Below are 13520 nucleotides of genomic sequence, written 5' to 3' on the forward strand. Positions count from 1 at the left end.
TGTCTTGTTGAGCCAGTGGTTGGAAAGGGCTTTGTTTTGATGTTTTTGTTTAGCTGCTGCTGTTGTTGTTTGTGTTGTTCTGCCAAGAATTGTGGGAATGCTGCTTGGTTCTGGCAGTGTGGTGACACTGTGGACACATTTGGGACATGTAGATTGTCAATGCAAACGACACATTTCACGCTATGTTTTAGTGTACATGTGATAAATGAATCAATCAGCTATAGAAAAGGAAACCTTGCTGTATTCATCTGAGCATTCCAGCAGGTGGCAGCAGAGCTCAAGGCTAAAAAGGCAACTTTCAGACTTGGGGCCCTGGCCCTGGAGCAGGAGATACTGACAGCCCAAGATCTTTGCACCATTTCCATCCAGCACATGAAGGTGAAAGTCTGGTGAGGTGTAAACCCTCTCAGGCAGCTCAATATCATGTAGGCAAAGCAGCAATCTGACGTTCACTCCATCCATCACCAGAACAAGAACAGGACCTGGCCCAGACCAAGCCAGGAGTTAATGGGCTGACAAAGAAGGGACTTCTAAACAGAACGATTAAAAACAGAAAATAGTGTAAAATTACAAACAGAATGATGTAAAAGAGAAACGAGTTACTTAGTATTTTCAGTATTTCTGGGTTTTGTTTCAGATTTCCAGCATCTGCAGAAAAGGTTTTGGTCTTGTGTCCATGCAGGTAAATGAAGGATGGTTCACGAGTACACAGCACTCCTCCCATGGAACCACGCAAGGTCTGCAATAAATAGGTGTGTTGTGGTCCTGAGAGCTGGGACCCCCTGCTTGTAGTGCCCGTGGCTATCCAAACGGTAGCAACTTGCCGATACTTAGTCTGTGAAGGTTAAGGCTTCTTCCGACTCCTCTGTCCAGTTCCTCCCACACTCTCGCCCTATCCAGTGGTGAGGACAGACAGATTGAGTTCCAGAGCAGGGTGCAGCGAGACCCTTTGCTGTCAGTCCAAACCCATCTCAGAGGTGGAGACGTGCTGGTGTGCTGCAGTGGGATTGTGGCAAGCTGTGTGGGGCAAAAGGTATCTCCTCACTCGACGAGTTCAGTGCTGGACACAGGCTTTCGTGGCTCTTCAGCACTGAGGTGAAGTAGTTGAGCTCCTCGTTCAGCAGAGCAATCTCCTTCCTCAGCGCTACGTTTTCTCTCTCCAAATGCTCGCTCTCCTGCAGACAAGAATAAAACCACCCAGATCATGTCAGAGTCAGAGAAAACGCAAGAACACAACTAACAGACCATTCATTCCATCGTGACTGCTCTACCAATCATTGACTGATCTTTCCTCACTAACTTCCTATCCCTCGGTCTCCTTAATATCCAGGAATGTACTGTCTGTCTTGATTAAGGATAGTTAGCATGGCTTGGTGAGGGGCAGGCCATGCCTCATGAGCCTGACTAAGTTCCTTGAGGATGGACAAAGCATATTGGTGAAGGTAGAGCAGTGGATGTGGTTTTTATAGATTTTAGTAAGTGTTTGATAAGGCTCCCATGGTGGGCTCATTCAGAAAGTCAGGAGGCATGGGATCCAGAAAAACTTGGCTGTGTGGATTCAGAATTAACTCGCCAAAAGAAGGCAGGAACTGATAGTTGACGGAGTGTATTCTACCTGGAGGTCAGTGACCCTTCCCTCCTATGTTCTCCATTTTTCTTTCATCCATTTGCCTATGTCCCTTAAATATCCCTAATGTATCTGCCTCTACCATCACGTCTAGCAGTGTGTTCCATGCACCCACCACTATCTCTGTGTAAAAAAACCTCTGACAATCTCCCTATCCATTCCTCTAATCATATTAAAGCAAGGGTCAACAGCAGAGGTTCCAGCATAGTTCCTAGTGGAACACCACTAATGACAGACCTCCAGCTCAAATAACTCTCTTCAACCACTCCCCTGTATTCTACGCACAAGCCAGTTCTGAATCCAAACAGCCAACTCACCACAGACCCCATGCATCTCAATCTACCTCAAACTACCTGCGTCTCAATATCACCAAGACCAAGGAGATGGTGGTGGACTTTAGGAGATCTAGGCCTCATATGGAGCCAGTGATCATTAATGGAGAATGTGTGGAGCAGGTTAAGACCTACAAGTATCTGGGAGTACAGTTGGATGAGAAGCTAGACTGGACTGCCAACACAGATGCCTTGTGCAGGAAGGCACAGAGTCGACTGTACTTCCTTAGAAGGTTGGCGTCATTCAATGTCTGTAGTGAGATGCTGAAGATGTTCTATAGGTCAGTTGTGGAGAGCGCCCTCTTCTTTGTGGTGGCGTGTTGGGGAGGAAGCATTAAGAAGAGGGACGCCTCACGTCTTAATAAGCTGGTAAGGAAGGTGGGCTCTGTTGTGGGCAAAGTACTGGAGAGTTTAACATCGGTAGCTGAGCGAAGGGCGCTGAGTAGGCTACGGTCAATTATGGAAAACCCTGAACATCCTCTACATAGCACCATCTAGAGACAGAGAAGCAGTTTCAGCGACAGGTTACTATCGATGCAATGCTCCTCAGACAGGATGAAGAGGTCAATACTCCCCAATGCCATTAGGCTTTACAATTCAACCGCCAGGACTTAAGAACTTTTTAAAAGCTATTATTAATGCTTTTTGAGATAGTGATTTAGATGCATATCATATTTTTTACTGAATTAAGTATTGTATGTAATTAGTTTTGCTACAACAAGTGTATGGGACATTGGAAAAAAGTTGAATTTCCCCATGGGGATGAATAAAGTATCTATCTATCTATCTAATCAAGTTGGTAAGACACAGTCAGCCACGCACAAAAGCATGCTGATTCAGCCCATGAGTTTCCAAATACTCATATATCCTATCCCTAAGGAGCTTCTCAGGCAGTTTCCCTACAACTGATGTGAGACTCACTGGTCTATGGTTCCCAAGATTTTCCCTTGTTCCCTTCTTAAGTAGAGGCACAACATTAGCCACTCACCCGTCCTCCAGGACCTCGCCTGTGGCTAGAAAGGACATGAAGATACTGGTTAAGATCCTAGCAATCTCATCTCCTGCCTCCTTCAATAACCTGGGGTAAATCCCATCAGACTCTGGGGACATCCACCTTAATACTCATTAGGATGTCCAACACTCCCTCATCCTTAACCTCTAAATGCCTAAAGTATTTGTACACCCAGCACTGATCTCCTGGTCCTCCATATCCTCTTCCTTGGTAAATACTGAAGAAAGTTCTCATTAAGTACCTCACTCACATTCTCTGCATCCAAGCAAATATTCCTCCCTTTATCCTCAAGTGGTCCTATCCTCTCCCTAGTTATCCTCTTGCTCTTGAAGTATGTATAAAATACCCTGGGATTCACCTTAACCCTACTTGCCAAGGGCTTTTCCTGGCCCCTCCTGGCTTTCCTCATTCCCTTTAGTTCTTTTCTGGCTTCTTTATACTCCTCATGTGTTTTGTTTGATCCCAACTTCTGAAGCTTGATAGACTTCTTTTTTGTCTTGGCAAAATTCATTATCTCACTGGACATCCAGGGTTTTCTTATCTATCCATTCCTGTCTTTCCTTCTAACAGGAACAGACCTTTCCTGTACTCTGTGCAATTGATCTTTAAACACCCTCCACATGTCTGATGTGGACTTGCCAGAGAAAAGCAGTTCCCAAATAGCACTTCTCGGATTGGGGAGCATGCCTTATGAGAATAGGTTGAGTGAACTCCGCCTTTTCTCCTTGGAGTGACCGAAGATGAGAGGTGACCTGATAGAGGTGTGTAAGATGATGAGAGGCATTGATCATGTGGATGGTCAGAGGCTTTTTCCCAGGGCTGAAAAGGCTAACAAGAGAGGGGACTGTTTTAAGGTGCTTGGAAGTAGGTACAGAGGAGATGTCAGGGGTAAGTTTTTTTTACACAGAGAGTGGTGGGTGTGTGCATTTCACTGCCAGTGGTGGTGGTGGAAGCTGATACAATTGGGTCTTTTAAAAGACTCTTATGTAGGTACATGGAGCTTAGGAAAATAGAGGGCTATGCGCTAGGGAAATTCTAGGCAGCTTCTAGAGTATGTTACATGGTCGACACAACATTGTGGGCTGAAGGGCTAGTAATGTGCTGTAGATTTCTATGTTCTAATATCTATATTCTTAGTTCCTGCTCTCTCACAAGAACTTTATCTATGGCTATCCGGAAAGTTAAGGAGTTGTGGTCGCTTAACCTGTTCCCCACCTGGCCAGGCTCATTAGCCAACACCAGACCCAGTGTGGCCTCTCCTTTCACCGGACAGGCCGCATATTGATTTAAGAAACCTTCCTGGATACACTTCACAAATTCTGCCCATCTAAACCCCTTACACCCCTTCCCAGTTTATATTCAGGAAGTTAAAATCCCCCAAGGCAATAACCCTATTATTTTTACACATTTCCTTAATCTGATTACATATCTGTTTCTCAATGTCCCGGTAGCTATCCCAAGATTGATGCTATTGTGATTGCATCCTTCCTGTTCCTAAGTTTCACCTAGATGTCTGAGCCCTCCATTATGTCTCCCAAGCGCAGCTGCGATATTGTCCCTGATTAGCCTGTTCTGAACTTAACTACCCATCCTATCACATTTTAATCCAAATCATTTATATATGTGACAGAGGTCCCAATACAGATTCCTGGTGAGCGCCACTTGTCACAGTCTTCCAGCCAGATTGTCCCACTACCCTCTGCCTTCTATGGGCAGTCAATTCAATTGTATCAACTAAGTCACCATGGATCCATACATCTGAATAAACCTAACACGCAGAACTTGCCTTACTAAAATCCATCAATTCTCTACCTTCACTCAGAGGGTGGTGAGAGTGTGGAGTGAGCTGCCAGCGTAAGTGGTGGGTGCAGGATCGATTTCAACATTTAAGATAAATTTGGATAGGTACATGGATTGGAGGGGTATGGTGGACTGTGTCAATGGGACTAGGAACTTTAATAGTTTGGCATGGACTGGATGGGCTGAAGGGCCTGTTTCTATAACTCTATGATTCTACATAGATTTATCTGCAAACAACTATTCCTAGTCAATTCTCCCTAGCTCCTGTCTGATGTCCATTTCAATATTTCCCATAATGTCTACTCAGCTTTGTTCACAGCTGTCTTAGGGCTTAAGGAATTGTGATCACTGTTCCCCGAGTGTTCACCCACTGGAAGGTCAGTCACCTTAATGGGCTGATTCCCCAGTACAAGATCCAGCAAAGCCTCCCTTTTAGTTGTAAACACAAAATACTCAGCAGGTGCTGGGGTCAAAGCAACACACACAACACGCTGGAGGAACTCAGCGGGTCAGGCAGCATCCGTGGAAATGAGCAGTCAACGTTTCGGGCTGAGACCCTTCATCAGGACTGAAGAGGGAGGGAGCAGGGGCCCCATAAAGAAGGTGGGGGGAGGGTGGGAAGGAGAAGGCTGGTAGGTGCCAGCTGAAAAACCAGTAAGAGGATAGATCAATGGGTGGGGGAGGGGAAGCAGGGAGGGGATAGGCAGGAGAGGTGAAGAAGGAATGTAAGGGGAAAGCACTATGGGTAGTAGAAGGAGGTGGAACCATGAGGGAGGTGATAGGCAGCTGGAGGAGGAGGCAGAGGGAAACTGGGATGGGGGAAGGGAGGGGGAGGGAATTATCAGAAGTTGGAGAATTCAGTGTTCATGCCAAGGGGCTGGAGACTACCCAGACGGTATATGAGGTGTTGCTCCTCCAACCTGAGTTTGGTCTCGTCATGGCAGTAGAGGAGGCCACGTATGGAGTCTGCTTAGCAAGCTATGAGCCCATGTATTACAGGAAAGATTTAAGCAGACTAGTATGTGGCACCTTGTCTAAGGTCTTCTGAAAATCCAAGTACACAATAGATTCTCCTTTGTCTATCTTGCTTGTTATTTCTTCAAAGAATTCCAACAGATTTTGTCAGGCAAGATTTTCCCCTGAAGAAACCTCCTCAGTCACAAATTCATGCACTAATTATTTGTTCCCACCCTCAGTAGCTCTGATAAAGGGTCTCTCTTAAAATGTTGACTGTTTATTCCCCTCCATAGATGCTGCCAGACTTGCTGAGTTTCTCAGCATTTTGTGTGCATTACTTTAGATTTCCAACATCTGCAGAATCTCTTGTGTCTATGATTTACTGTCCTTGATGTCTTGCTTGTTGACTTTTTTCCCCCAAATCCCTAATTCGCAACACAGGATCTCATCCTTCTTTCCACGTGCTTTACTGGTACCAATAGGCATGACCACCTCTGGCTCCTCACCCTTACCCTCCAGAATGTTTTTATTTCCCAGTGTTGCTCCTCCAGGGGTGGTCAATATACCTCAATCCTTTCTGAAAGCTGAAGACTTGGCTTGAAATGTTACCCTTTCCTCTTCCTCCACAGAAGCTGCATGGCTCTTTGCTTGGTGAATTTTCTCATTGTTCAAATGGGCAGTATTGTTCCCCCCCCCCCCCAGCCCGGAAAGTAGCAGCACTAATCCCGCGTTCTGCCTCTCCCCATCAGGGACATGGTACAACCCCCTCACCTGGTGCAGAGTGTCAGCCTTAAGGGTCTGCCTCTGTCGGCTTTTCTGGGCTGCCAGGCGATTCTTCTCCCGTCTCAGAACTTTCTTTGTCTCTTCAATGTTCTCCTGCAACAGATGTGAGAGTGAGAGGGTTGGGGGGTACGGGGCAGGGCAGGCATGTAAGGAGGCAGAATCCTTGAGGGGGAGAGACAGGCGGGAGGTGACCTGGGGAGAGGGAGAGGAGGGAGGGAGCTTGATGGAGAGGCAGGGGAAGAGTGAGTGCACTGGTTTAGGTGGGGAGGGGGGTTAACCAGCGAGAGTTGAACCCCAGGCTGAGGTTGTGCCTCTGGGCAGAGCTTGGGGATGGGATACCCACATACACAATGATCTGGGAGGTGGGGGGTGGGGGTTGTCTGGAGATGGACACACTGTGTGGGCTGCTGCTAGTGATGTGGAGGACAGAAACCCCACTGTCTCCCCTGCATCCTCTGGCCTGAGAGGGGTCATGGATTTCCCCATGCAGACCCCAGTCAAATGGGCTGCAGAGGTAGTTAGGGGTGACAGGCTGAACATTGATGCCTCTCTGTGGACGTCACAATCCTTCGCCCCCTCTCCAGATTGACAGGTCTGTGGTGAACCCTGCACTGTGAGTCCTGCTGGCTTCTGGACCTGTGGGTGGGCGGAGGTCACTTCAGCCCCATTTCCCCTCCCAAATTGGCACCAAACCCTCAGCCACAGATAATGGGGGTCATGGGTACTCTGAGATAAGACATTGGAGCAGAATTGGGCTATTTGGCCTAACAAGTCTTCTCCACCATTCCATCATGGCTGATCCATGTCCCTCTCAACCCTATTCTCCTGCCTTTTTTCCATAACCTTTGACAGGATGACTAAACAAGAAACTGTCAAGCTCTGCTTTATATATATCTAATGACTTGGCCTCCACAATCTTTTGGGAATTCTGCATAAGGACTCTCTAGTCCCTTTGCATCTTGGATTTTTGAATTTTCTCCCCAATTAGAAAAAAGTCTATGCTTTTATTCCTTCTTCCAAAGTGCATGACCATACACTTCCCAACAGTGTATTCCATCTACCATTTCTTTGCCCATTCTCCCAATCAGAACCTGTCAAAGTCCTTCTGCAACCTCCCAGCTTCCTCAATGCCACCTGCCTCTTCACTTACTTTTGTATCATCCCACAAACTTGGCCACAAAACTTTCAATTTCATCATCCAAATCATTGATATACAATGTAGAAAGAAGTGGTCCCAACACCAACCCCTGTGGAACACCACTAGTCACTGGCTGCCAATCAGACAAGGCTCCCTTTATTCCCACTCTTTGCCTGATTTACTGATTCTCCTTTGTCTATCTAGCTGTTATTCCAACAGATTTGTCAGGCAAGATTTTCCCTTAAGTAAACCATGCTGACTATGGCCTATTTTATCACATGCCCCAAGTATCCCAAAAGCTCGACCTTACAAATCGACTTTAACATCTTCCCAACCACTGAAGTCAGGCTAACTAGCCTACGGTTTCCTTTCTTCTGCCCACTCCCTTCTTGAAGAATGGAGTGACGTTTGCAATTTTCCAGTTCTCCAAAACCATTCCAGAATGAAAGATCATTACTAGTGCCTCCACGATCTCTTCAGCCACTTCTTTCAGAACCCTGGAGTGTACTCCATCTGGTCCAGGTGACTTATCTACCATCAGACCTTTCAGCTTCCCAAGCAACTTCACCTTAGTAATAGCAAATGTATTTACTTCTGCCTCGTGACACTCAAACTTCTGGCAAGCTACCAGCATCTTCAGTGAATTATTCAGTTCATCCACCATTTCCTGATCCCCCATTACTACCTCTCCAGCATCGTTTTCTAGCAGTCTGATATTCTCACCTCTCTTTTACTCTTGATATATCTGAAAAAAACTTTTGGTATCCTTTCAGGTATTATTGGCTAGCTTACCTTCATATTTCATCTTTTCTCGCCTTATGGCTGTTTTAGTTACTTTCTGTAGTTTTTAAAGTTCCCAGTCCTCTAACTTCCCACTCATTTTTTCTCTGTTCTATTCACACTCTTTTGCTTTTATGTTGGTTTTGCTTTCCCGTCAGTCATGGTTGCATCACCCTGCCTTTAGAATATTTCTTCATTGGGATGCAACTATCCTGTGCCTTACAAATTGCTCCCAGAAACTCCAGCCATTACTGCTCACATGTCATCCCTGCTAGTGTTCCCTTCCAACCAACTTTGGCCAACTCCTCTTTCGTGCCTCTATAATTCCCTTTACTTCACTGCAATACTGATACTGTACATATAACTAGCTTCTCCTTAAATTTCAGGGTGAATTCTATCATGTTATGATCACTGTCCCCTTTACTTTAAGCTCCCTAATCAAATCTGGTTCATTACACAACACCCAATTCAGACTAACTGATCCCTTAGTGGGTTCAACCACAAGCGGTTCTAAAAAGCCATCTCCTAGGCATTCTATAAATTCCCGCTTTTGGGATCCAAAAGCAACCTGATTTTCCCAATCTACCTGCATATTGAAATCCCCATGACTATCACAGCATTACGCTTTTGACATGCATTTTCCATTATAATTTGTAGTCCCCAACCTGGCTACTGCTTGGAGGCCTCTGGTGGAAAGTGAGCACACACAATGGCCTGCATGACCTCCAGCATTCTAACGATTCTACAGATCAGCATTTGAGCTTATCTGCTTATGTATTTCCCCCATCACTCACCCCTCATTCTAGATTCCCCTTCGTGAAGGTGAGGGAGGGGAAAAAAGCTGGAGAGTGGTAGGTGAAGTCAGGTGGGTTGAGGAGGAAGGATGAGGTAAGAAGGTGGGAGGTGGTGGGTGGGAAAGGGAAGAGAATCTGATAGGAGAGGACAGTGGACCACAGGAGAAGAAAGGAGGAGGAGCGGGGGGGGGGGGGGGGGGGGGGGGGGAGAGAGAGGTGAGAAAATATGGCATAAGAGGGGAAGCCAGAGTGTGGGCTGGAAAAGGGAGGGGGGAAAGAAAATAGGAAGTTGGAGAATGGAATATGAGGAGTGTGGCCTCATGGTGACGGTAGCAGACCCTTTAAACCTTTCTTATCCAAGTACCTGTCCAATTGTTAATAAACCTGCCTCAACCATTTGCCCCATTTGCCCTGGTAGTTTGCTGCACAGACGTATCAACCCCTGGAAAGTAACTTGTCCCCTCAAGTTCCTATTCAACTTTTGCCTTCTCAAATTAAACCCGGCGAAGACCCACAACCCCCTTTGTGCTGGTCAGAGGCAGGAACCACAGGATGCAGCTTTCTGCAAAGTGTCCGTGGGTCGGGAGGCAGACAGAGGGTGTGTGTGAGGGGGGGGGGGGGGGTCTCAGCTCCGCGGTCCCACCAAAGGCTGCTGACCTCCTGCTTCCGCAGGGCCCCCCCCCCCAACTGTCTGACCAGCGGGGGGTCCTGTTTCTCTTCCTCACCACCCACCGGGTCCCGTCTCTCTCCCCATGCCCCCCACCCGCCGGGTCCCGTCTCTCTCCCCATGCCCCCCACCCGCCGGGTCCCGTCTCTCTCCCCATGTCCCCCACCCGCCAGGTCCCGTCTCTCTCCCCATGTCCCCCACCCGCCGGGTCCCGTCTCTCTCCCCATGTCCCCCACCCGCCGGGTCCCGTCTCTCTCCCCATGACCCCCAGCCGCCGGGTCCCGTCTCCCCATGCCCCCCACCCGCCGGGTCCCGTCTCTCTCCTCATGTCCCCCACCCGCCGGGTCCCGTCTCTCTCCCCATGCCCCCCACCCGCCGGGTCCCGTCTCTCTCCCCATGACCCCCACCCGCCGGGGTGCACGGCCACTCTCCCCATGTCCACCACCCGCCAGGTCCCGTCTCTCTCCCCATGTCCCCCACCCGCCGGGTCCCGTCTCTCTCCCCATGTCCCCCAGCCGCCGGGTCCCGTCTCTCCCCCCATGCCACCCCCACCCGCCGGGTCCCGTCTCTCTCCCCATGCCCCCCAGCCGCCGGGTCCCGTCTCTCCCCCCATGTCCCCCAGCCGCCGGGTCCCGTCTCTCCCCCCATGCCACCCCCACCCGCCGGGTCCCGTCTCTCTCCCCATGTCCCCCACCCGCCGGGTCCCGTCTCTCTCCCCATGTCCCCCACCCGCCGGGTCCCGTCTCTCTCCCCATGACCCCCACCCGCCGGGTCCCGTCTCTCTCCCCATGCCCCCCAGCCGCCGGGTCTCGTCTCTCTCCCCATGTCCCCCACCCGCCAGGTCCCGTCTCTCTCCCCATGTCCCCCACCCGCCGGGTCCCGTCTCTCTCCCCATGCCCCCCCACCCACCGGGTCCCGTCTCTCTCCCCATGCCCCCCCCACCCGCAGGGTCCCGTCTCTCTCCCCATGTCCCCCATCCGCCGGGTCCCGTCTCTCTCCCCATGACCCCCACCCGCCGGGGTGCACAGCCACTCTCCCCATGCCCCCCCACCCGCCGGGTCCCGTCTCTCTCCTCATGTCCCCCACCCGCCGGGTCCCGTCTCTCTCCCCATGCCCCCCCACCCGCAGGGTCCCGTCTCTCTCCCCATGTCCCCCACCCACCGGGTCCCGTCTCTCTCCCCATGCCCCCCCCACCCGCAGGGTCCCGTCTCTCTCCCCATGCCCCCCACCCGCAGGGTCCCGTCTCTCTCCCCATGTCCCCCATCCGCCGGGTCCCGTCTCTCTCCCCATGCCCCCCCCACCCGCAGGGTCCCGTCTCTCTCCCCATGTCCCCCATCCGCCGGGTCCCGTCTCTCTCCCCATGACCCCCACCCGCCGGGGTGCACGGCCACTCTCCCCATGTCCCCCATCCGCCGGGTCCCGTCTCTCTCCCCATGACCCCCACCCGCCGGGTCCCGTCTCTCTCCCCATGTCCCCCATCCGCCGGGTCCCGTCTCTCTCCCCATGCCCCCCCCCCACCCGCCGGGTCCCGTCTCTCTCCCCATGTCCCCCACCCGCCGGGTCCCGTCTCTCTCCCCATGACCCCCACCCGCCGGGGTACACGGCCACTCTCCCTATGACCCCCCACCAGCCGAGTCCCGTCTCTCTCCCCATGCCCTCCACCCGCCGGGGTACACGGCCACTCTCCCTATGACCCCCCACCAGCCGAGTCCCGTCTCTCTCCCCATGCCCCCCACCCGCCGGGGTGCACGGCCACTCTCCCCATACTCCCGCCGGGAATCTGTTCTCCCACCCGCTGGGTGTTCCAGACATAAGGGAACTTAAAACAGTACAGCCCTTCGGCCCACAGTGCTGTGTTGAACCAATTAAATTAATATCCGTATAGCTACTAAACGATTTCATATCTTCCCTTTTCCTCACGTTCAAGTGCCGAACTAAACATCTCTTAAAAGCCCCTAATGTTTCTGCCTCTAACACCATCACAGGCACCCACCACTCTCTGTGGAAAAAACTTTCCTCTCACATCTCCTTTGAAATTGCCGCCTCTCAGTTTAAATACATGCCCTCAGGTATTGGACATTTCAACCTGTGTCTGTGTACTCTATCTATGCCTGTCCTCTCGGATCTCCCTTCGGCCTCTGCCGCTGGGAATCTGGAGTAACACTGGGCTGCGACCCACTTTCTGTGTGTAGCGTACTCGCTTCTCCCCGGCCCACGTGTTGTAGCCCCACGTTACTCAGTGATGCGTGACTCCACTCGGCGTGATCTCCCCGACGGGTAACCCGCGTACCCTTCTTCCCGTACAACTCCCTCCATCGAGGCTGTTTCCCTCAGCATTTAGCGTTTGCTGCCACGCAGTTTCACTGTCTCCGGGGCAGCAAGCGAGGCGAGAAGTGATTAGGGAGCAGGTGGGGGGTGCGGGCTGGATCGGTCCGAATCGGCGTGCGGGTGCCAGTTGCCAGTTGCCCCAGGTCGGGTGCATATTCATATCCCGGGTGTGGGTGCGGGTCCGATCGCGGTGGTCCGGGCTCAGGACCGTGTTATCCCGGGTGGGGGTGTAGGTGATGGTTCGGGTGGATGCGGGTTATCTGGACTGGAGTGCGGGTCCTGACCGGGTCGCCCGGGGCGAGTACGGTACCTGTTTGCCGGATGCCGGTCGGTAACGGCTGTAGCCAGAGTCGCTGCTGTCCGAGTCCTGCGCCATCGCCGTTGCTCCGCTCGCCACTGCTCATCGCTCACTTTTCTAAAGACGGACAAACCATTTCTGGTAAAAAAAAGCGCGGCCCCGCATGGACTGGAATCCACGTGATTGTGGCGGAAACTGTGTCAGATGCGGCTGGGAAGCGAGTGAGCAAAAGCCCAGCAAAAATCCCGCGGTGACAGGGCGGAGGCGGCGCAGAAACTGAGCCAGGACAGACTTTCTCCCCTCCGCACTCCACCGGGAGTGGCCCACCCCAGGCCCGGTCAACCCATTCCAACCCCGGGACCCCGTCAGTCCCAGTCTCCCCGCATCCCCTCCATTTGGGAGTCCTTGTGCAGGATTCCCTCAAAGTTTTCTTGCAAGTTGAGTCGGTGTTAGCATTCATTTCCAGAAATCTAGAATATTAAAGCAAGAATGTAATACTGAGTTTTTATAAGGCATCAGGCTGGGCTGGGCTTGATCAGATTGGGCTCCTTATTTCAGAAGAGTTGTGCTGGCGTTGGAAAGGGTTCAGAGGAGGTTCACCAGAATGATCCCAGGAATTAGAGGGTCATTATATGAGGAGCGTTTGATGGCTCTACGCCTTTACTGGAGTTTAGAAGAATGGGCTGAGTGGGGGAGAGGGGGAATCTCAGTGAAATCTTTAGAATATTGAAAGGCCTTGATAGAGTGGGTGTGGAGTGGATGTTTTCCAATAGTGGGGAGTCTTGCACCGCTTCAGAATAGAGGGACTTCCAAGGAGATTATGGGGTATCTTTAGCCAGAGGGCAGAGAACATGTGGAATTCATTGCCACAGAGGGCTGTGGAGGTCATGTCACTGAGTACATTTAAAGCAGAGGTTGGTAGGTTATTGATTAATAAGGGGGACAAAGGATACAGGGAGAAGACAGGAGAATTAGGTTGAGGGGAATAATAAATGGCCGAGCCG

General features: G+C 51.1%; 1 protein-coding gene across 1 annotated transcript; it reads right to left on the minus strand.

Annotated features, from left to right (window-relative positions):
- Positions 1 to 285: 285 nt before the first annotated feature.
- On the minus strand, positions 286 to 12685 carry batf (basic leucine zipper transcription factor, ATF-like). Its single transcript, XM_073039136.1, has 3 exons — positions 12529 to 12685; positions 6500 to 6604; positions 286 to 1175 (listed from the first exon to the last, which is right to left on the minus strand). The coding sequence occupies exons 1-3, from the start codon at positions 12592 to 12594 to the stop codon at positions 972 to 974; spliced, it is 375 nt and encodes a 124-aa protein (XP_072895237.1). The 5' UTR covers positions 12595 to 12685; the 3' UTR covers positions 286 to 971.
- Positions 12686 to 13520: the final 835 nt, after the last annotated feature.

This window comes from Hemitrygon akajei, chromosome 3 (genome assembly GCF_048418815.1).
Source record: "Hemitrygon akajei chromosome 3, sHemAka1.3, whole genome shotgun sequence".
Classification (NCBI taxonomy): domain Eukaryota; kingdom Metazoa; phylum Chordata; class Chondrichthyes; order Myliobatiformes; family Dasyatidae; genus Hemitrygon; species Hemitrygon akajei.